At 35.3% G+C, this 24,264-nt stretch overlaps 2 protein-coding genes across 7 annotated transcripts; both read right to left on the reverse strand.

The window, feature by feature from the left end:
- Window positions 1–401: 401 nt before the first annotated feature.
- LOC127429211 (sulfate anion transporter 1-like) lies at window positions 402–7,058 on the reverse strand. 6 transcript variants are annotated; one of them, XM_051678086.1, is made up of 5 exons: window positions 6,962–7,056; window positions 6,555–6,600; window positions 5,603–5,743; window positions 3,827–4,471; window positions 402–2,525 (listed from the first exon to the last, which is right to left on the reverse strand). In XM_051678086.1, the coding sequence occupies exons 4-5, from the start codon at window positions 4,442–4,444 to the stop codon at window positions 1,008–1,010; spliced, it is 2,136 nt and encodes a 711-aa protein (XP_051534046.1). In that variant the 5' UTR covers window positions 4,445–4,471; window positions 5,603–5,743; window positions 6,555–6,600; window positions 6,962–7,056; the 3' UTR covers window positions 402–1,007. The 6 variants fall into 6 exon arrangements, with proteins under 6 accessions (XP_051534046.1, XP_051534047.1, XP_051534051.1 ...); XM_051678087.1 differs by having other exon boundaries at window positions 5,540–5,743; XM_051678091.1 differs by lacking the exon at window positions 6,555–6,600 and having other exon boundaries at window positions 6,962–7,040.
- A 6,091-nt stretch (window positions 7,059–13,149) lies between these two features.
- LOC127428802 (purpurin-like) lies at window positions 13,150–15,499 on the reverse strand. The gene is made up of 6 exons (XM_051677409.1): window positions 15,345–15,499; window positions 15,026–15,143; window positions 14,783–14,919; window positions 14,379–14,491; window positions 14,017–14,229; window positions 13,150–13,352 (listed from the first exon to the last, which is right to left on the reverse strand). Exons 2-6 carry the CDS (start codon window positions 15,140–15,142, stop codon window positions 13,342–13,344), a joined length of 591 nt encoding a protein of 196 aa, XP_051533369.1. The 5' UTR covers window position 15,143; window positions 15,345–15,499; the 3' UTR covers window positions 13,150–13,341.
- Between the last annotated feature and the right edge of the window lie 8,765 nt (window positions 15,500–24,264).

Consider the following 24,264-nt stretch of genomic DNA (forward strand, 5'->3'; position numbering starts at 1 on the left):
AACCGAAAACACTATGCAGTATAAATTCCAGCTATTGACACTGATTTAAAATGTAATTACATCTCCAGATGAAATTTGTCACAGTCTCTTTTATTTCCCTAAGATGACGTAAAACACCATGACATTTAAAATACGGTATAACAGGCAACATAAAATCACAGACCCGTATTGCCTTCTCATGGTCCTGTGTGTTTGTAACTGCAATTATCACTGACAGGAGAGAAAGATACAATAAAAATAAAAAAATCTGTACATCAAAATTATGTACATGTTACATGTAATTCATCAAAATCACTCATAATTCTAAAGAGATCTGTCATATTATAAACAGTATATTTTCCAAAGAATTGAAAATGATTATATTTCATTTGTCATTAAAAACAGTTAAGAAGACAGAGATGTTGTTATTTGCCTGTTTCATCACAGAGATTTAATTTGAGCCATAAATGCAGTTTTTTCGAGTAACCTGAAAATTTGCTTCATATTTCATTCAAGTCAGAAATATTACTCAACTGACAATCAATGACTGCTTTAGGTTACACCAACAAAAGTTATTTTAAGGGTCAAGTTAGGTAGAAATACCTCATTTAGCTCCTTAAGGTATAATTATAATAATAATTTTCTTTATTTATCACACATTATACATTTGCACATATACGGTGAAATTCTTCTTTTTCACATATCCCAGCTAGGCTGGGGTCAGAGTGCAGGGTCAGCCATGATACGGCGCCCCTGGAGCAGATAGGGTTAAGGGCTTTGCTCAAGGGCCCAACAGTGGCATCTTGGCAGTGCTGGGGCTTGAACCCCCGACCTTCTGATCAGTAACCAAGAGCCTTAACTGCTGAGCTACCACTGCCCTAGTGACAACATTTTAACTTTTTACTGTGCATAAACCCATTTAACATGAGGACATTTTCCCAGATTTGAATGTTTTAGGAATGACATAGGTTTATCTTTATGTTTTTAATGAAAATATTTTTTGCTGTTAAGTCCCATTTGTGGACACATTACACAGGTGAGTCATTAACTGGTTGTGCCATACCAGTGGCAAAACAAACAGCACTGTGGATGGTATGGAATGACAATCTTTCCATGTCTTTGTCACCAGCCCCAAAGAAAGAACCTCTCCTTAAAGAATCTATTACTGTTGTGTTGCAACATGCTAGAATTACACTCACACCAACTTCCTTATAGTCTTTTAATACCATTTTAAGGGTGCTCACTCCTGTTGTGTCTATTAAGGAGATGGAGGAGCAGTCCAAGATGATTGTATGGAAATCAATCTCTTTTGAAATCAAGTTTATACTAACATCTCCATTTGTTTGCTCCAGTCCATTAGTCTTCTTTTTAGCTTTTTCTCTTCCTTTTTTCTCCAGCTTTCTTCTGCGGGTTATTTCAAGGAATGGCTCAAGATCAATTGCTTTGTATAATGATTTTAGAAAGAAGTCTTTATTGGCATAGAAGAGAAGGGCCTGAAAACGGTAGATCTTCACTTTTGGAACTGGCAAAAGATTATCATATTCTTCCATGTCCTCATAGTCATTGGTTTGTTCAATTTGTCCCAGTAGTGCAACCTTAGGATTTTGAGTTTGGCCCACTACACAAATCATGGAGAAGACCACTCCAATCAGCAGTCCAAGCTCCACGCTAATTAGAGCAGATGAGCTCATGGTAACCATCCAGACAGCTGCTTCAATCTTACTCGCACGCCATTGCTTAGGTACATCTCGAAATTTACGCAGGGCGCCACGCAGACTGACAATGATAATGCAGGCGAGGACACACTTCTGCAGTGCGTAGAAAAATGGTGCAAAAAAGAGGAGGACCAAAAGAACCACTAAGGCACTCACTATACTGGAGACCTGAGTCTGGCAACCTGTTGAGTCTTTCACCATTGTTTTGGCAAGAGCAGCACTTGTAGTGAAAGAATGGAAAAAAGATGGAATTATATTGCAGAACCCAATTGCTATCATTTCTTGGTTGGGCCTAACTGTGTAACCATTCTTTTTAGCAAACATCTCTGACAGGGAAATGGTAAATGCAAAACTGATGACAGCTAATGGAATTGCATCAAATGCTACCCTGGGCATCAGTTCAACACTGGGCACCTTTGGGGGGATGAAACCAGTTGGAATGGCACCTGAGATACTAGAGCTAAATTGTCCATTTAGATCAGCAAAGTGGGAAACCATAGTGGCAACTCCCACTACCACCAGTTCTGTGGGCAGTGGTATCTTTAAACGATCCTTATACCGATCCTGGAGCTCCTTTCCTGCAACCAGTACTGTTATGCAAATGGCACTTGTTATCAAATCACAAAAGTTTGTCTTTTGAATGTTTTTGAAGATGTTGATCCAAGTGACCACAACAGTGCCATAGCCTTGGTGGCGAGGGAACTTAAGGCCAAGCAAGTACTTAGCCTGGACAGTGAGAATTGTGCACGATGCACCAGTGGCAAAGCCATCAAGTATAGGAGCAGAGAGATAAACTGAGATGAACCCTAGCCTAAGCACAGCCATCAGTACCTAAGGAAGAAATACAATACGTGAATACAATGACCTGCATATTTGCATTGTTATGTATAATGTATGTGATTTAGTGGAATGGTTCCCCCAAAAAAAGAATTCTAACATCATTTACTCACCCTCATGTCATATCAAGCTTTCAAACTTTCTTTCATGGAAAACAAAAGAAGTATCCCATGCAATTACAAAGACTGGGGGCTGGAGCATTCAAAAAACATGCAAAAGCACCAAAGTATAATAAAATAACCCACATGAGTATGCGTTTTAAATATTTATGAATACAGTGCTGGGTAGATTACTTCTGAATTGAAAACTGGTACTGATTACAAATTACATGACTAAAATTGCAGTCAGTAACACAATCTCTTGGATTACATTTAAGGTAATTGTGGTGAGCAGGGTGGAGCCGAGCGGCGTCTGGGCAGAGCGAGGCCAGGAAGATAAGTGGCGAATGACTTCCACCTGCGTGCCACACCGACCTCGCATTCCAGCGAGGGGAGGCGGGAGTATTTAAGGAGAAGAGACAGTGGCAGACAGGAGAGAGATGTACGAAGCTTGTCCGCATGTTTGAAAAGCAGTCCGTGTTTTTGTTTCTTATACACTGAAAAGTGTCATTAAATGTCTATGTGTTTGTCAAGCTGGTCCCAGCTTCCTCCTTACCTTCATAATTGTTACAGTAATATAATCTGATTGCTTTTATTTTACTTTTGGATTACTTCTGACCTAGTTTTTGATTATTTAATATCACATGCATTTTAGTAGGATGCAACATTTGACAAGAAATCTTCTGCGTGGTAAAAAAGGTTGTCGTAAAAGCTCCTTCATTCATTTTTGAAGCCTAGTACAAAAGCAATTTGCAAAACTAAAATTAACTTCAATGCAATCAGTTTGGTGGATTAGCACTCCATCTTCAGTGTAAGTATGGCTGGTGGCTAGTTTCAGGTCTGTGTGAGCAACAACCCCCCCCGCCCATTACAAATCCTAGAAGATTTACAGAACGGAAAAAAAAATGTCAATATTTAAAAGAAAGAATTAGAATGATCAATAAATTATGAACAATTTTGCTGCTTTTGTCAGATTCATATGTAATCATGTAATCCATATAAAAGTAACTGTAATATGATTATAAGTATTTAACAATTGAATCTAATTACAAGTAATTTTTTTACTTTTGTAATCTGATTATGTAATACAGTATCAGAGAGAGAGAGGAAGAAAGAGATAAAGTTAAAGGGGTTTTAAATGAGGATGAGTAATAATGATAGAATTTAAATATTGGGGTGAACTTATCCTTTACATACCTGGTAGACCCCAGCAAGTAATGTTAAAGCTGTAGCAATGCTAATGGCATAGCACTCCTTTCCACATTCCATAGTCAATGCCATGATCTTCAAGTTGACTCCTGTGGTGTTGGTTTCTCCAGTTCCGTTTAATCCAACATCAAATGCATTTTGCTTAGTGTCTTCGTTCATATCAAAACCTGCTAGATAGACCTCTCGGTCCACAACTTGTCCAACCATCAGACTCATGAGGCTGAATATACCCACCGATACATGTCTTGATGTCCCCATAAAAAAGTATATGATGTTTGAAAAAAATGATGTGTACAAGCCATAGATAGGATCCAAGCCAGCCAGCAGACAGTAAGCAATGGCTTGTGGTATCAATATGATGCCAACTATGAGCCCAGACATCAAATCGCCCCATATGTATTCCTTTACCTTGTACTTTGGAAGCCATTGCACTACAGGGAAGAGACCTGTTAGAGTGCTCTTTACTCTAGGTACTGAGCAGGAGAAGTTTTGCTGCAACTGGCTCTGGATAATCTCACTTGTTTTTCTCCTCTGTCGAACTTTGCGCTTCAAAGCAGTCACCGAGTTTAGGTCCTCCATGGCTTCCAGTGACGAGGTGCCCATCATGCACTGATGAGGCTTTTAGGACAGCTCCTGAAAAAGGGACAAAGGGATCTTTGATCAGCAAGTGGCCTCCAAGATCAAACTGCCTGTTAAATAGGGGTAAATGATTAGCACTGTTCTTAAAGCGAGTGTGCATGTAAAACAGTGTTGCTTACAACATTTTATTTTTTATTAAAGTTTCTGCAGGAACAAGTCAGTAATTAGTAACGCGAGTTAACACAATTATCAAATAAGCTGATATAGCAATCAGTGCTTGTGACAGTGTTTACCAATCAGTAGCATTGATTCTCACATATTTCCCTTATCACAGAGTCTACAGCTGCAAAACCAGGAAACAAAGCTTGATCACATCTAACACTTATTTATTCATCAGCCAACACTATTATCAGGTTCATTGACATTTACTTCGCATTCACAAAATTGAATATCTTTGGAGATGTACATGGTAGTATTATGGTTGTAATTAAGGTAAAATCTCTTATCTTTCATAGTCAGTAAAAATAAGCAGCAATTTTCACTCCACATTTGACAAGTAGAAATTAGATCTATGTGGCACATCATTTGCATCAGTGTCTCACAACATATACATCGGTGTGCTTACCACAAGAAGGATGGGACTAGTCAAAGCAATTTAGTCAAAATGTCCAATGTCCAATTAGTTAATATGTTCCCAGGACAGATTCGTCAAACAGGGAACAGTAAACATCTCTGCCTTATTCCTTATCCTGTTGAACCATTATGGATGGATCTTTCTTGACAATGAAAGAATCTGGACTTGAACCAAAGCAAACTCAGTGTATGCCATCAAATTATCCTGATTGCCTTTACCATAAAAAGGTCATAAAATCCCCACTTAGACATGGGACAATTTCCACGTTGTTATCTCAAAAAATGTATAGGTCTATAATTTAACTGTCATTAACAAACAAAAAACTGTTCTGTTTCCTCTGCGAATGTGAAGATGCCCAAGGTAGTCTACAATATAAGTGATAAATTAGTAAACACAAAACTCACCTCAATAAGTGATCTGTTAAAGACACAAACCCAAAAGTCCCAAGCTATAAAAATGAACAAAACTGCTTATATTTATGCAGTCACCTCTCTCTGCCCTGCCTCCATCCAGCAAAATGAAAGAAATGGTGCAAGTCAATATGCAAAAACCTTGAGGCCGTCTCCCTTTCCAGACATCAGTGGTTTTCATAGGCTGAAGAAGCAGAAGGCGGTAGTTTTGTGTCCCTCTTGGGTTAAACATATGCTTGTAGTGCTGTTGTAGTGCTGTGAATTGAGCAATATTGTGGCATCCTGGCAATGAGTATGCAAAGTATGCAAAGAGTCAATCTTTTAACAGTTCTTATCAGACAGAGCAAAACATCTCTGTTCAGACATAGGATCCAAGAACATAATGAAAATAACTAAATCAAAGTTTCTACTGAACTGTTAGTTAAATAAGTTATAGAGTGGCTTAGAGAACTATTTATAGAATTGGCTTATCCCTCAAGTTTGTTGAAGGCAATGCAGAGATGGCCAGTGACTTGTAATGTCCAAAAGATATGCTGCTGTAAGATCTTTGCTTAATTAGTTTCTTAGGCCTTTTACTTTATTTAAGTATCAAGCTGCTGTTGTTTTAGTCTTGTGTATCATCAGAACCATGCTAATTGCTGGCCCCGTGGCACTATAATGTGTGAAATCGTGCATTTCAGCATGACTCAATCAAAGGATTCTGTCTCTTGTCATAAATGTTCTGCTTTTAGATATAGGTCCCTCGTGATGGGTGCCTCACATAAATAATGGTGTAAAATAGGAGCATTTTATCAATGAAACCAGTCAAAAGCTTTAAAAAGTTTAATGACAATTGTGGTATTAAATAATTTTTTTAAAAGTTTACTCAAAAAGTGTACTTGTGGATGTACAAGTTTCTGGCATCAGGGTATAAAGTATGATTTGTCAGATACTTTTCTTATTTGTTTCTTTTTCTATTACATTATTACTATAAATAAGGTCCAATTCAGGGAATCTCTCTGTTTCATTCTATGAACTGTGGTCATGTGGTGGAATAAATACTCTGTGTTTAAGAATAATGTTGTCCTTTCTGGTTAATTTCTTACAGTCGTACCTTTGTCGAGTCTGGCAGGCTGTATAGTCAGAGATTTCTTTCCACTCTATATGAAAGTTATGACATAAACAGACCATTCAAAAATGGTTGTTGACTAAATTAAGAGGTCCCATTTAAGACGTATTTTCAGGCATTCTGCCCCGATAATATGTGGAAACTGGTTATTTATCACAGTTTAAAAGTGTCTGAAAATCAATAAGATTATGAATAAATAAAATAATGTCATAATTATTTCATAAAATAAATAAACATGTCATATTATATGACATAAATGTGGAAAATGTCTGGCATTAGTTCATTTACTATTAAATGTTACTGTGCTAAAAAGGTTGCCTGTTCAAAGAGGAAGCCCTGCCCCATATATATTTACTAAGGAAGAATATCTTGTGACAGAAACAGGGACTCACCCTTATAGGAGCAGATGAGTAGACAGAAGAATACATTTGCCATGCCTTTACTGCTGAATTTTCCGGTGTGCCGTAGCTGGTTAGCTTGACTGAATGGAGTAATGGATTATGGGTAAATATATCCTTTGGTTGCTTAAAACCTCAGCAACCAATCATAGACAGATGGAGAGAGAGGAAGAGAGAGGGAGGGGGAGCTGTGGGCTGCTGCTGAGCTGATCACCATAGTAACAGTGCCACCCACAGTCACCACAATTTCTGAATATATGGCTGAATGCATCTGAGTTGTAGGACTAGTGCACTAAACATTCCATCACACTTAAATAATAAAGAAGACATTCTCTCTGCTATACAGTTGCACTGATGATAACTCTTCTTTTCCATTTTTAAACCTAGGTAGCATACATTTGATGATTATTTGTATAGACATATGCCTTCACCATTCATTCAGTAGTCTTCAGAAGAGAACTGCAATATCTGTTCACGTATATACACTGCCAAAACATTGTCTTAATCAGTATTTTTCTCTTATTTTACAGTCAAAAATATCTAAACATCCTTAAAACAAGATGAATTTAATAGAGAAGCAAAACTGTATAAGATAATAAGACTTTTTTAAATTCTTAAATAAGTTTATTTTCATATCCCACTGGCAATTTCTTATTTTAAGCATAAATCTATAAATTTAGTGAGGTTTATGCTTAAAACAAGTAAAGCACTTCGCCATGGGGTAAGAAAAATGAACTTAATTCAAGATATATTCTCTGAAAGTCTTACTGTCTTATGTTTTTTTGCTTGTCCAATAAATGTATCTTGGGTAATGCTTTAGATTACAGCCTGCAATTTGCAGTGTAAGTACACCTAATTTACAGCGTACCTTTTCTGTATTAATAGTGTAACTACACAGTACGTACTTGTAGGTATAAGGGAACAATATGCAAAGTTTGGGGAATAAAGGGGTAACAACCTGGAAAATTACAAATAATTTATACTGTAAGTATTTTATAACTAAGGGGTAATTATTCTAATATTACGTGGTATGACCTTATACTATGCTAAACATCAATCTTACTTTGAGAGCAATTAAGCAAGAACATACACAGCGTACCTTTTTGTAATAATAGCGTACCTACACATAGGCTACTGTAGGTATTTTTTAACTACGGGGTACATACTCTATTATTACAGGATACATGAGTTTTTTTAATTTCTTTACTACTGTCATCTGATGGAGTTTTGGTTCCTTGCCATTGTTTAGGAGGTTACCCCATGTGACTCTACCCTCCCTAGCAACTGGGCCAATGTGGTTGCTTTGGAGACCTGGCTGGAGTCACTCAGCACGCCATGGATTCGAACTCGCGACTCCAGGGGTGGTAGTCAGCGTCGATACTCACTACTCAAGGTACTCAGGCCCCCTTAAACATCATTATTTAAATTCTTCAAATTTAATGCAACAAACATCTGATGTTACATCTGGTTCTGCAGCATAAACACAAAGTCCTTTACTTATTAACTCTCATCAGAAGGCTAACAAATTTACACAGAAATGTTTAAATAAGCTCAGTTTAAACCAACCAAGTTACTCATTGCAAGCTCTCCCTGGGAATATCTAATTGTTTGAATCAATTAAGGGTGAATATTGGTAAAGAAGGACCAAGGGTAAAGTGGGACAGTTAAGCTTGATCCTTATTAAATCCATATGTATTTTCTTAAATGGTTAAAATTCAATACTAAACAAATCTTTGTGAAGTCAACAATTAACTTTTTGAGCTTTTAAGTTAATTATTTAAATTTAGGATGCATGGCAGAGCTCATTCCATGACCACCGGTGGAAAAAGCAATTGTAAAGTAAATGGTAAATCTTGTTAAGGGTATAAAAAAGTACAAATTGACTTAATATTTGAAAATGTTAGATATAATGATTCATTATTTATAATGTGATTCAGATAATGTAGAAATTTATTCCAAATAATTTGTCAATATTTTCTATAGAGTAATTTTTCCTTTGTCCCACTTTGCCAATATGCCTCTGGTAAAGTGGGACAAAGGAAAAATTATTCTATAGAAACGCAATGTTTCGTGACGTCACGAACAGACATTTCAAAATTAGACGTTTCAGGATGGCAGCTATAAATGCTCTTTTTAGATTGGGGAGGAAGTTTTGAGTTCTGAAATAGTACAGTTACCTCTTACTATAAATATCAAGGAAAATGTGATTCTCAATTTCATGACCCCTTTAAAGATGAATTATGGGTTTATTATTAACTTACATAACAATAATAATTAAATAGCAGTGTAGTGCAGTGCAGAATATTGTGTAGTGCAGTGCTTAGAGTATTTACACACACACACACACACACACAAACACAAAAATAGTTTTCTGTATGTTCAGTTGACTTCATTAAAATAAACCAAAGCAACACAATTTTAGAACATTTTGTCACAACTTGATTTCACTGCATTCTATCCATTTAAATTCATAAAATGGAAGTTTACTTAATCAATTTGAGTGTGCACTGATGAAACTGGGCAGGGGATTTCCATTTCCCAGCATGTATGGGACTCAACAGTGAATAAATGGAAACATGTGTTCATTTTTTTTTTTTTTTTAGCAAGATGACTATAAAGAGGGATACTTTTAAATGATTTAATGTTTTGTCATGTTGAGATTTAGAAGAGTTTCTGTTATGTTGGAATTTCGGGGTTACCATTTTGGTGAAGAGTGGCGCTTGAGCAAATTATGAAGATAAGTAGATGTCACACATGAAATGGATTGATGGCCTCACTGAGCAATTGCTGTGCTAACCATAGCATAGTTACTAACTACACTCTGTAATGTTTCCAACCAGCATGAATTTAGCATGCTAACTTTCACAAGTTAATACTAAATAAAGATTTATTTTTGAGTTACATTGACACATCTAAATTTGTTGGGTTTACCCAATGCATATAGATTCTTTCTACACAAAATGTTTGTGTTGAGATTACATAGTAAATTTAAGTTAAGAAAACTCATATCAAACACATGGAACCACTGTCCACAACTGAATCAAGTTCAGCCAAATAGCTATTTTTTTTAGTTAACATGCAATAAAAGGAAAATTCATTATTTCAGTTTGTTCTCTTGATCATATTCTAATCTTTCTGTAGCATGAATATAAAATACAAATAAATGTAGCCTATTTTTCCCTGTTTTGATCATTTGTTTTAGTTGAACACATGCAATTTTGTGTTGTGAAAGTGTGCTTTATGAGTTTTAAAAAAATAATCTTTTAGCCTATACACTCGAGCAAAATTACAATATTCAAATACTGAACTGTGTTTATCTTTTTCAAAGGGTAATTTTTCCTGTGTTTATAGAATGTTTTACACATATTAAAAAACATTACAAATGGTTAATCTTATTCGATTTTTTAAGGAGAGTTAACGACTTGAATTTGTCAATTTAAGTTGATTTAACAAGTGTGATTTTCAATATTTATGCTTACAATAAAATATATTAAAGAGCAGGCTCCTGACTAGCTTGGTTAAGGAGGCAAAACAATGAGTGTCCCAATTTAACTGTATTGCATGATCTGGGATTTGATCAAAAAAGGTCTTCAAAGGTTCTTCAGAGTATGTATTAATTCTTAATATTTTCTTTTGACTAAGGTTGGAGACATCATATGCTTTCTATAAAGATATAACATCTGTCATGATCCTTCTCTGTCTGCCCTTCTGTCTTTGTCAGTTGTTTGTCTGTGTGAGTTTGTGTTATGTATTAGCACATGACTTAGTCTAGTGTTTATGTTTGCCATGTGCTCTCCCAACTCCACCCCCTTGTTCCCTCTGGCCTCACCCCTAGTTTAGTCCTCATTATGTTGATTGTCTTCACCTGTTTCCGCTTGTGCCTTGCCTGTATATATTGTGCTCCCTTTCCTCTTGTGATTGTTGTATCATTTTATTCCCATGTATGTTGACCTGTGTTTGTGTGTTACCCCTCTGGCTGGTTAGTTGTCTTGTTTATCAGTTATTCAATATGTTATCATGTTTTGTTTGGTTTTCTCCCATGTGAGTTTTGTGTTCATGTTTGTTTTTGTCATTTGTTTCACTCATTCTTGCATTTGGGTCCTCCTCCCTGTTTGCGTACCGTGACAATATCAGGTCATATGGTTTTTGGATTATAATTTAAAAGTGCCAGGAAATGTAAAATGTTGCCCAAATTCACCTTAACAGATTCAATTTGGCAAGTAGTATTCTGTGTTTGCCTGACTGATTTGTTAATTTGGTTCCATTTATTGCTGTACAAGACTCTTTTAAAGGTATTTTTTTTTTCTATAGAAAATAGAGCATGAGCCCAAGTTAATTCTTCTAATCCCAGGTTCGTATGTTCATGGTATTTGCTGACATTCTACCATCTTGTTAATGTTCATGAATGGCTGGGCAGTACAGTAACTATGGTTACTAATTTATTTTATTACAGTGTTTTAAACATTTGTGACGTTGCAATGGTTTCACCACTTCAGCTAAGTTTCATGGCTGATGTTAGGTAGATAGTTCCCAGAGATAGCAAATATACCAGGTGTTGCCATCCCATTTTTTGGTTGGTATGAATGAAAAGTGCCTTGCTATTCTTTATAACTAAAGAATCTGTCTTCATTGAGAATCATACAATGTCGTCATTCAGCTGTCTAATTGCAGAACATTACAAAAATGGCATGATAACGTTTATAGTTCTGTACAATAATTGCAGCATGTACATGCACATAGAAGTGTGCAATTTCTGTGCCACTAGCAACAACAAAAAGAATTGCAATCTGTTTGGGAAGGGTATGTTAAGAAGTACATCTTAAGAAAACTGTCCCAAACATCCAGTCTGGACTTTTCAACATAATTTTCACCTATTGTAAGGCAAGTTTGACCAAGCAAGTTTGACCAAGTTCCCCTTATGTCATTAACCCTGACTTTGTCCAGCAAAGACTAAGCTCAGTACAGACAATCTGTTCTGTCTGCAAGAGACACCAGCTGGCATGCGAATATTTACTGGCAGTCAAAACAAGAACAGTACACAGAAGGTATTAACCTGTTGTACTGTAAATAAATCTGTCAAAAGCTTCATTGTAGATTGAGGAGATGAAGTCTTTGCCAATGGCTAGGCCTCAGATGACCCTGGATAACAATAAACAAGATAAAGTCATACCTACACTACTTCGTTTTTTCTTCTTTGAATCCTATAAGGTTATTGCAATGGTAGTATGTACCGTATATTATTAACCGTGTAATTAACGCCTAAAATTATTGTGGGAACCTAAGCTTGATAGATCTACTTAGAAATCCTCAACTTGGGTTCTCTTATAGCAGGGCATACTTTCAGAATGTTCGATGGAGATGCTCCTCTATGGAGGTCTCAGGCATATTTAACTTTTGAGTATTATGCTGCATGTTGACTGAACTTCTAGTTGTTGTTATTTATTTTTTATTTATTTTTTTTTGTATTTAAACTTTAAACATCAATGTAAAATATTCTGAAAACTGTTAAGACATGCAAATATAAATGTTTATACCTCAAATATGTAATGTCTTTGTCATTCCAAAATTTCAAACCCACAAATGATTTCAGGATGTACTGATCACATGACAACTAGCTAAAATATGATAAGGAGACTTGAGCAAGAAATATAAACACCACATTACCCAATGTGCCAGATTACCCCAGTTCACTCCATGTAGTGCCTAATACTTTTGCTGCTCACATTTGTCCATTTGAATCTTTCTTTTGCTTGGCACCAAGAGTTCTATAATGTTTACAGGAATTATCATCTGTAAAGCCCTGGTTTTGACAACTAAGTGGATGACTATCTTCTTTTGGAAACACAACACCTGTCCCATTTGAACCCAATTAGATCGCAAGAGGCCGCATGAACTTTAACCTTCTACAGACGTTTTTCCCATAGTCTGTAAATGTTTCCCAGACCAGAATAAATGCAAAAAATAATTGCTTACAAAAGAGGCATTCTTAAATGCTAAATTTTTTGGAAATGATCTCTCATCTGTTAAATTATTTCCAGCCAGACTAATTTCACACTGTGCCAACTGATATTTAAGAGTATAGATATTACAATCAAATATTGGATCTTCATTTGCAAATTGATGCATAACCATCCACCCCTGTCCCATTTCCTTCCCTAAAAAAAATTCCAAAATAAGTTGAGTTTAGTTTAAAAAATTTTTTACTGTCGCAGACACATAACACAACACAACATTCCCTTGAGATAAGATGGTTCAAATGGTCTCTCCCTGATGCATAATGATTTCTTCTTGCATCTCTATAAAACTGGATGGCCACAGATGACTCTTTTCATGCCAGCATGCTGAATGAATCCCTCTTAGTTTGCTCCAAGAGCTTAGCAAGCCCCTGTGAAATAAGAGATGAAAAAAATCAGGACAACCATACAAATGGATGAATTTTAAATAAATTACACAAATACTAAATGTACATAATATTTTTCTGTTACGTCAAAAATACTCCACATTTGGGTAACTGCATAGTTCACCCAAAATCATTTACTCTAATGTTGCTCCAAACCTGGATGACTTTCTTTTTTCCACGAAACTCATAAGGAGGTGTTTAGGCAGAATGTTAGCCTCAGTCACAATTCACTTTCATTCTCGGTTCGTTCTCGGTGGGGCGCGTGGTGAGTTGAGCGGATGCTGCAGTGGATGGCGTGAAGCCTCCACACGCGCTATGTCTCCATGGCAACACGCTCAACAAGCCACGTGATAAGATGCACGGGTTGATGGTCTCAGACACGGAGGCAACTGGGATTCATCCTCCACCACCCGGATTGAGGCGAATCATTGCGCGACCACAAGGACTTAAAAGCGCACTGGGAATTGGGTATTTCAAATTGGGTGAAAAAGGGGAAAAAATTCAACAACAAAAAAACATGAGGTTGGGTAAATGATGACAGAATTAATTTTTTCGATTGAATTGTCCCTTTGATGATCAGAGCTACTTTGTGTTTTTCAGCTTTTTTCTTTACATTTTTAGTAGACAAACTCAATGTCAGTGGACTTACCTGACTGCAGCACGGGCTGAAACTGGCCAGCCATGCAGATCTCTTCCTGTTTTTGCCTAACAAGGCGCTGGATTGCGGGAGGCAGGCCACGGGGGTTACGTGAGAAGATCAGGGCATAGCCGTCCTCACATGTGCCATCGTCCTTCAGGGTGCGGCAGGCATAGGTGATGGCATAGTTGTCATAGTCCGTATCGATGACCCAGTAGTTGTCACCTGTATAAAGAATCAACCAGCCAAAGTAAGTCAAACATTTGTGGAGACATGACAGCTTTCTTATTTTTTGAGGTTGAACCACTGAGCAAATGAGCATAAGTTGTAAATTGTAATGGATACAAGATGTTCTAATGTGAGGGTTTTCTTACCTCCACTAGATAGGTAGCTAGCCAGGCCCTGGTAGTTCATAAACATCTTGCCAGGAGTGGCAGGGTCAGGCACGCTATACTGGGCAGCCATGTCAGCACACACAACCCAGAATCTGTAAACAGGTAGCAGGATTAGCATTAGCATGTGATGTCATCACTATTTAAACTTAGCATTAGCGTATAAGCATAGTGTTTCTAGATCAAATGTGATAAAATTGGACCCTTATATTATTTTGAAAACACTTTTGAAAATGATTATATTGATATCAGCATTAGCATGTGATGTCATCACTATCCTAAACTTAAACTTGGTTTCTAAATCAAATTATTATGGAATTGTACCCTTATACATTGTGAATATCCTTGTGAATATGATCATATAGAGTCATCATTAATTCACTAACCCGAAAAGAGTTACTCGGCCCTTGGAAGAGGCAGTCATGGTGCCGTCATCATCAATGGTGTATTCAGCAGAGATGTTGTCCTGGAGAAAGAGTCCTTCTGGGTCTTTCTTCTGCTGAGCATACCATTTGCCTGCATACTACAAGATACAGTATACCAGGTCACATCAACCGTTCTGTCTTACATTAACATTATAAATAAGCAAACTTATATCCTGAACGAGATCATTTAGACTGCACACATACTCGTTTTGGGTCAAAGTTCTCCTTGACTGTAAAACTGTCCACAACGCAGGATGCAGACCAAGAGCGCTCAACGTATGACAGGAAAACCACCAGCAGAGCAAACTTGTAGTATTCCATTCTGTGCAACACAGGTGAAGCAGTTAACAGTGCAACCCTTCTAATCAAGACATTTTCTTACTCTTATAGTCAGGATATTTTCATGAGAAATTCTCCTTTAATTAAGTATTTCTCTTGTTTACAATTACAACTACAGGTGCACTGGACTGCAGTTTAGTTAACCACATGGCCAAAAGGGCCTGCACAAAAGCATGGACCTTACCTGTTTGTTTTGATGTTGTTTGGAGTAAATGAAGTGATGCTCTCTTTGTTGTTCGGCAGGGCTGTGTTGTCTACACTGTGCAAGGGCCCTTTTATACCAACTCTACAGACAGGCTTATTGATTATTTTCACTTCTTGTGACTAAATAAAGTTCTTAAATCTACGGTTAATCCGGTTGTAGAAATCCTCACTGTAATCTGGCTTCTCGTTGAACCCTCCCATGCTTGCTGTAAAAACAATTAATTCTTTATGTAACTAAGTGGAATATAGTAACACTTTTTTAACTACACACAAACAAACCTCTGCAAGAATAGTATTTACTGTATGTGAAGCAGTTCGAATAAATGTTTTAAGCTTTTTTTTTTTTTTTTTTGAAAATGGGTTACACCTGTTTAATTTTAGTGAAAAAAAGTGAAAACAGTTTTATGGTATATTTTCCCACCACAGATTACAATGAGCTAAACTCATATTAGACTCTTATGTGTAATCCCTTGGCAAATTAGAGAGTTGCTAGTCCATATTATCCCATCACAAATTATGACGTGAATGTACACCAAGTTTGGAAACTTTCTAGTGGGTATAAATTGTTGTGATATAGGCTAATCTAAAATTTTGCATATTTAAGTTTAAGTCATTGACTTTGTTGTCCTTATGGATGTGGTAAAATATCAACTAATATGAGAGAAACAGTGCAAGATAAACAAGAAGGCTACATTAAATTCATTAAAGTCACTCCAGTGAACTTGTTGGGTTTCCAAAACAGAACAAGTTTAAGGTAATGCAGAATATACTCATTGTCTAATTATCTGAACAAGACCTGACAAGTATTCCATTGTTTTGGTGAAAGGATTGTGATTGTTGATTTAGATGGTGATGGTGCCATGTTCCATGTATTATCTAGATTACAATAAGCTCCTAGTGGTTTTGCACTTGTTTGAGATGGACATGATTACGAAGTTGCTTTACTCTGATGAGAATCCATTATGCAATGATGTACATGGCACTTTGTAGTATATTAATATGCTGTGGTCACATCAGTCATACAGCAAGTGTTAAGAGGATTGTTTATTGTAACAGCATCATTTTGTTATAAAAATCATGTATAATAATTATATATAATATTTCTTTACCATCAGCTATCCTGGTATGACTATGATATTATTACACCACAGCAATGAAAAAACATATTTATTCATCAGCTATTCTGTTCCATATTTCTTTATTATGGTGCTGGACAGACATCCAATCTCCCTCAAGACTCATGACTCAAATAGATAAGAATCATGTGTACAGAGATCACATATAGAGGAATAGAAAACAACAAATGGAACATTAGTATAAAACACACAAATGTTTAATGTGTTGTTTTTTATTCATCTAGTTTGTACAGTATGATCTCTGTAAACATGATTCATATTTATTTAGACATACATTTTTCTAGAACATCCTCAGGAGCCTTTACTGTGCTGTTCTTGTGACTACTTCCAACACTTCTAATCTCCGTCTGAGTGGCCAACAATTGCTGAATTAACAGTATTAGGATTGTGGGGCCACAGGTAATGACCAGTTACAGCACTGAGAACTATTGGCTCAGACATCTCTGTGTCCTAAAGGAACTTTGGTCTCAGGTGGGGTGATTCAATCATCATATGCCTCCTTACAGCTGCCAGTATGAGGGAAACCTTTTCCCATTGCATAATGTATACTTTCAGTAGGTTCAGTCTTAAGTCTCACAGGCAACTACATACAGTGGTGGGGGTGTCATCCATCTATTTTCATTCACTTTCTAGTTTATAATTTCCTAAAGATGAGATATGGCTTTTAACTACAACATAAAGCTGACCTGGTTAACCTCTCTTGGCACAGACAAGAAACACAGTGTTATTATCTATTTGTAGGTTAGGTAGATTAGTTTATTTCTTTTTATAGACCTTTATGTATAATTTTGGCCACAACTATTCAAGCTTTCAGCTGAATGTAAACAAATAATTATAAAGAAGTTTGCAGTTGGCCTTTGATTTTACAATGTGCAAAGTGATATTGTGCCGTTCAAGTGAGTTATTTCTACCTGACTTGACCCTTATAAAGGACTTTTATTTGTGTAGCCTGATTTTGTCAATTTAAATAATATTTTTGAGTTGAAAAAAAGTAGTTAATTAAGATGTTACCATTAAGGGCATTTTTAGGCTACATTAAATAAAAATGTTAACATTATATAATCCCCAATTCAGTGGAACAAATTTTCCTTCATGTAATAACAATCAATTAGAAGATGTAGTTCTGCGTTGTTTACCCAGAAATTAGAATTCTGCATCTTTTCTTCCATTCAATTAAAATCAAGACAAGAACGACATATAGGTTTGGAACAACAACAAATTACTGATTCGTGTACTGCAAATGAATATCCCTTATAACCCAGATTCAATTCTCAGGGGATATCTTCACTCCTGCTGAAACACATAGAAATATATCTATAACCATCTTGTTTTGTTTGTGGTTTACATGGACCTCACCACATAAACCCTGAGCCTAATCCCCCATGTGCTCTGGCTTGCTCCTTGCCAACCTACTAAACTATTCAAACAAAGGCACTACTTAGTGTAGGCTTACTAGACACAAGTGCTGTCCAAGCACAAATTCCCTTTGTCTGATGCACGAAACAAGGCTTGACAAGTCAAAGTCTTGGTTTTTTGGAATTGCATCAGTTGCCTTCATGCTCCAGTTATGAGAAAGGCACAGATTTAGAGTAGGGTACAACAGGGCTAAAGGCACACCTTAAAGGTGCACTCAGTAATGATTTGCTCATTAAAAAACGTTTACTCCAAAAGGAATTAATCATGAATACTCACTCGAGATGAGAACACCAGTCATATCAGTTACCTTATAGAGGCTGTTTAAATCTACGTGGAGAGGGTCCCCTCATGGGGGCTGCCATGTTAGAATCACATGACCAGCCAAACACTACTCATTTAATCTCAGTAACCACCCTGTTATTGGACACTGTCACTCATGAATTAAATTAATCATGGCTGACTGTGAATAGTGAAATTCTACAATGGCATCTGAAACTGAAAACTATTGATTTTGAATGATTCTGCATCCATGCCGCTAGGTGTCACTGTAAGTCCAAGTGAAACTAGCAAAAAAGTTACTGAGTGCACCTTTAAGGAAAATTAGCCTTTTGTCTGGTCACAAAGTGTATCAATATTGAAAAAATAAATATATTTTTATGGAATGTTGGGAGTAACGTAATTTGTGTGAAAAGAAATAATAATGGAAGGTTGTTTTGATTAATTAGTTTTTTGTTTTTTTTATGACAAAGGAGCCTTTTACCCCACACCTGGAGTAAAAGGCCCCCACATTTGGGGTAAAAGACCCCAGGGGGGTTATAATGATATCGTGTAAATATTGGGAAAATAGATATAGGGCAAAATTTGTCAACTTAGGCAAATACATTTGAGACAGCAAGATGCTTTTTTTAGTAACAAAAATAATGAGTAATAAGATAAGATAATACTTATTTAAAATATCCACTTTAGAAAAGAGTTAACCATTTTCTGTTAATTTCAGTAACATTTAACATTTTATAACATCTCAAGTATTCTATAAACAAATGAATCTCACTGTGATTGTATCAGTCAATGTGAAAATTTTTCATAACAATTCAATTCGCCCACTTAAGAAAAACAGTGTTTTATGGGGGCCTAGCCTCTGCAACAGGGGAGCTTTTTACACCAAATACTACCCTTTCACTTATTGGACAGTTATTTAAAAACTTTTGATTTAATCACCTTGACTCCTTTTACAAAACTGAAAATGACAAATAAGTATTTTGTCTCAAAATAAATGTGATATTTTCAGGGATTCTCATTAGCTACATAAATTTGTAATATTTAAAAAAAGAAAAAAAAGAAAGATATATATTTGATATATATATATATATATATTGGGGTTTTTTTTACAATTTTTTTTAAAATGTTACAAATTTTTAGCAAAAATTATTTTTGTAAAAAAAAAAAAATATATATATATATTTTTTTTTTCTTTACAAAAATAATGAGTATTATATATACTGAATTACCTTAAAATCAAACTTTAGACATTTCACGCAATGGATCAGGAATATTTTACAGTGTCTAGTGAAAAACAAGTGTACTGTGGTATTTTTTGTTGCTGCTTAGTGTTTTGGGAGAAAATAAAATGCTTTTACCCTGGAGGCCCACCATTTTACCACTTTTGCACCCTACAAGGTTTGTTGTTAATGTTAACTGCAGGTTAACAGATGCAGACTTTTTGTTGCTTTTTGTCTTCTTGAACAATATATCAAGATGATCTTCTTGAAACTCTAAAATGTTTTAATGAAATTACTTTTTCATTGAAATGTAAGGGATTTTATATCAATATATATATATATATCAATATATATATATATATATATATATATATATATATATATATATATATATATATAGATATAAAATCCCTTTGTTATGTGCGTATATATATATATATATATATATATATATATATATATATACACGCACAAAACTTTTTCACAACGTTCATAATGTTTATGAATTATATACATAATTATAAACATTATTAACGTTGTGAAAAAGTTATGTGCGTAAGATTTATCTTCCTCCTTTCCTGGTGAACTTTTAATATTTGTAATATTTAGCAGATAGACAGCACGTTCATGCTAAATGCGGTTTACATTTACATTTAACCAAGAGGCCTAATGTACGAATCAATAAAGACCAGGATGAACTCATGAAAATGTATAACAAAAATCTGCAAAACTCATTTAACCGCTCACTTTCTCTATGTGGTAAACGCTAATAGTAACACTTATTAAACAGGTAAATACAACGTAAATAATTTGGGTACAAACATAAACATGAAAACACACATTAGGTACAGCTATGGAGTTCTATTCCGACTCTGTCAACTTCCCTGGTACCTTGCTGAGTTCAGTCGAATCGGGTGAGATGGATATCAAGATTTTTTTATGCGAGATCAATGGGTTCAAAACAGTCCAAGCAGATATTCTTTTACTTAGTGAGATAACAACCTCCGCGCTTTCGCCATAGGCGAGAGCGTAGCGGTCAACTAGAGTGTTACGACAGTAAGTCGCCGTACAAATTAATAGGGAGAGCCGTAAACTGACACCAACCTGTTGCAAAATTGTCCGTGACTTCTCTTATAAAACAGCAATTTTATCGTAGTACACTCCACAAATAGCTAATTCCAAAAGGATTGTTTAGTTTAAAACATGTTGAAGATTAGCGGACAAGTGGTCAATTCATTAAGTGATGAGCTGTTTCCTAACAAATGCAGTTTATTCAGTAAAGAAGGATCTCCTTCGTAGACATCTCTTAAATAAACGTCCTCTTGTCTCCTTGCCAAAGTACCGCCGTGTTATGCTATTTTATGCTAAACATAGATAAGTATAGAAGGGCTCTGGTCCAAGTATTATGTGGCCTACTGCACCCTTGTGGGCTTTTTAGGCAACGACAAAGTGATTTAGATTGACAGTCGTTGTATTCGATTTATTATTATAGTCATAATAATAGCATTCATTTTCTTAATCTTAACAATTTGCCATATTTTACTTTATTGGGTAGTCTATATTTGTTTATGTGTGGTAGGCTAGGCAATAGTGTAGGCTAAGGCATACACAGGCATACGCCGTATTCCCACCTTTCTTTCTTAGGATTTTGCGTATGCCCACCAAAATAAGTGATGATAAGTATGACCGCCAGAACAACGATTAGTCTTTTGACCCGAAACTTTTTCAATCTACTAACGCGATGCCGCAGCACCGTTGAGTGAATAGTGTATTTAAAAGTGGACAGTGATTTTGTCTAAACGGGCACGGAGCTGCGGGAGGCGGGAGCGCAACTGATGGCAGTTGGACTAAGCTGATCCACCAATCAAAACGTTCATTTTAGACGCGATTGGATATATGCTAACCAATCATATTTTCCGTTTAATTAAGGAGCGGGACATTTCCAGCCCCTTATATATATATATATATATATATATATATATATATATATATATATATATATATATATATATATATATATATATATATACATTTAAATTTTACTTATGCAATTAAACTTTGTGAAAATACCGCATGTTATTGCACCCCTGTTAGTTTTTGATGCTCTTTTTTTTTTTTTTTTTTTTTTTTGCCTTTTACTGCTGTCGATGGTGCCTTTTCCTCATGATATCAAATCATTACAATTTATATTTTTAAATAGGAAAACAATTTCACTATACACAGCAAAGCACAAAACAGTACACAAATAAAACAAATAACCATTAATTCTTATGTAGGCTATATATGTTAGTACAAGATAATGTGTTAATGTGAACATTACTACACTCATATTAGCTACAATGCTTAACAGTTTATTGCTTATTATGAATCAGTTTATTAGTCATTTAAATACATATTTACATCAAGTTACCCTGATATACATTTTGTAAATTTATGTGGGACTATAATTACAACAGTCATTTTTTTTAATGGAAAACAAAATTCTTACTCATTTTACATATGTACTGTATATAAATGTAAAAATATATATATATTTTTTGTATGCCCACCTCTTCTGACACTACTACACCACTGGTGGTAGGCCTATAATATTTTGCCCTGCATCTGATCAACTGAATATTATGACTAATTAATGATTCCTATCACTAGGTGGCACAGCAGCCAGCAACAGAACTACAAAGAAAAGCATTTGGAGAGTTGGACTCAGATACTGATTTCTAGAGGTAGGCTACAGAAACCCACAAATAAAATGTGTTGCTTGGCATGTCAAATGTTTCAGTTACATACGTCATATATAACTGAACAAACAAAACAAAAAAATGAACAAAAAATAATTTTACATAGTGCTAAGCTATTTACAGATATCCTTCTGTCTATGGGCACTGTGAATGGTCAATATTTCACATAATAAATAGCTGTTCTATCCAATACTGTTTAAACAGAATTACTATATCTGGTTGATTGACTTCTCAGTGTCAATTCTAATCTAGATTAATCTAACTCAAGACCTTTGTCTGTGCCAACACAGAGATTATAGGTTCAAACCCTTGCAGGGGTGAAAATGGAGAGTTACTAATATCACAATCCTGTTCCCTCTTAACCCCCCATGTTGCTCCAAAGAGACTATGTATGCATTTAGTGTAACATAGATTTAATTGGTTAAGCTGAATCTCAAAATCAGTAGAAATAATAGCACAGATAGACAGACAGTAAACCAAACAAACAGAGACATGTACGAATTCGCCACCTCTTAGTATTGTTATGAATATTCATGAGACTATGTTGCCACAGACACATACCAACACACAGATGCACACAGGACATTGTTTCCCTCAGCAGCCACTTGCTTTGTGCAGGTATAAAGCTATTAATATGCTGATTATCCTCATGACCTTATGCTTAAGATGGATACGGGGCCTTTATATAGATATGAACTTTAGATCTAAACGAAGGGATTATAGACATTTTATGATTAGACTCTACATTTTTATCCCATTTAGGACGGCATCCTTTAATTATTTGTAGGAGTATTTTGCATGCTCCAAATTTACTTGAAATGCAGCCTCTTCGGAAACAAACACAGATTCGGTTTTGAACAGAGAACATTGAGCATCACATGTTATTATACTCAACTGGTTAGTTAATTAATTTTGTGCATTTAATTAATGTTTTTAATTACAGTAAGTATATCTATAGTCCTGATTCTTGTTTACTCCATGTGTAGATTCAGAAGATTCAGGAAAAGTTTCTACAAACAAGATGTACATTTTTATTATAATTAAAAATGAATTTGTCATAACGAAGGACCATTTAAAATGAACTACTGAAGGCAAAAAGGTGATTAAAAACCTTGGAAGCTTGACAGAAATTATGATAGGACTTAACATACACTCTCCCTTATACCTGTACATCCAGATAGATTTTAATAAAAATTCTTGGCTTTGATAAAAACAAAAAGTTCAGTGACATGTTATGGTTCAACTACCTTCGTAAACACACACTACTATTGTAATACTTTATATTATTTTACAGTATTCATTATGACACAATAGAGCACACTGGAATAAGAATTACAGAAATCACATATGGTAAATGTCATAATAATACAATTATTATACTGTAATTACAATGCAATTTTATCACTGTTCTAGTTCTTGATGGTGATAATGTTTAATTTGATCATTTGTCTTCTCTTAAAGGAATATTCCAGGTTTAATACGAGTTCAGCTCAATAAACAGCATTTGTGGTATAATGTTGATTTCGATAAAAATAATTTCGACTAGTCCCTCCTTTTCATAAAAAAAAAAAAAGTGAGGTCACATCAAGGCACTTACAATGGAAGGTTTAAAAGCAGAAATGTGAAGCATATAATTTTATAAAAGCACTTACATTAATTATTCTGTTCAAACTTGTGTATTATTTGAGTTGTAAAGTTGCTTAAATTGTCATTTTTGCAGTGAACTACTATACAGATTACAAGGTTTATTGCATTATGTTGTCAGGGTAACAAAGTTGTAAAACTGGAAAGGTTAGATCATCCATTTTTTTGTTTTTATTTTTATAGAAAAGGAGGAACGAGTCAAAATTAATATCTGTGGTAATAAACATTATGCCACTACTGTTGATTGAGGTTAACTATTGAACCAGAAATATTCCTTTAAATTTCCATTTTGTCAGATTTTCTTTTCTTTTTTTCTTTTTTTTTTTTTGTCAGTCCTGGACCTCTGAACTTTTAGTCATATTTATTTACTCACAAATCTTCATAGGTTCTTTAAGAGAGCCCTTTCACTGCTCTCTTGGTAGCAGTCACATTAAGAAGACAACTGGGGTGCTGAGATAATCAGCTAG

This window comes from Myxocyprinus asiaticus, chromosome 38 (genome assembly GCF_019703515.2).
Source record: "Myxocyprinus asiaticus isolate MX2 ecotype Aquarium Trade chromosome 38, UBuf_Myxa_2, whole genome shotgun sequence".
In the NCBI taxonomy this organism is placed as follows: Eukaryota; Metazoa; Chordata; class Actinopteri; order Cypriniformes; family Catostomidae; genus Myxocyprinus; species Myxocyprinus asiaticus.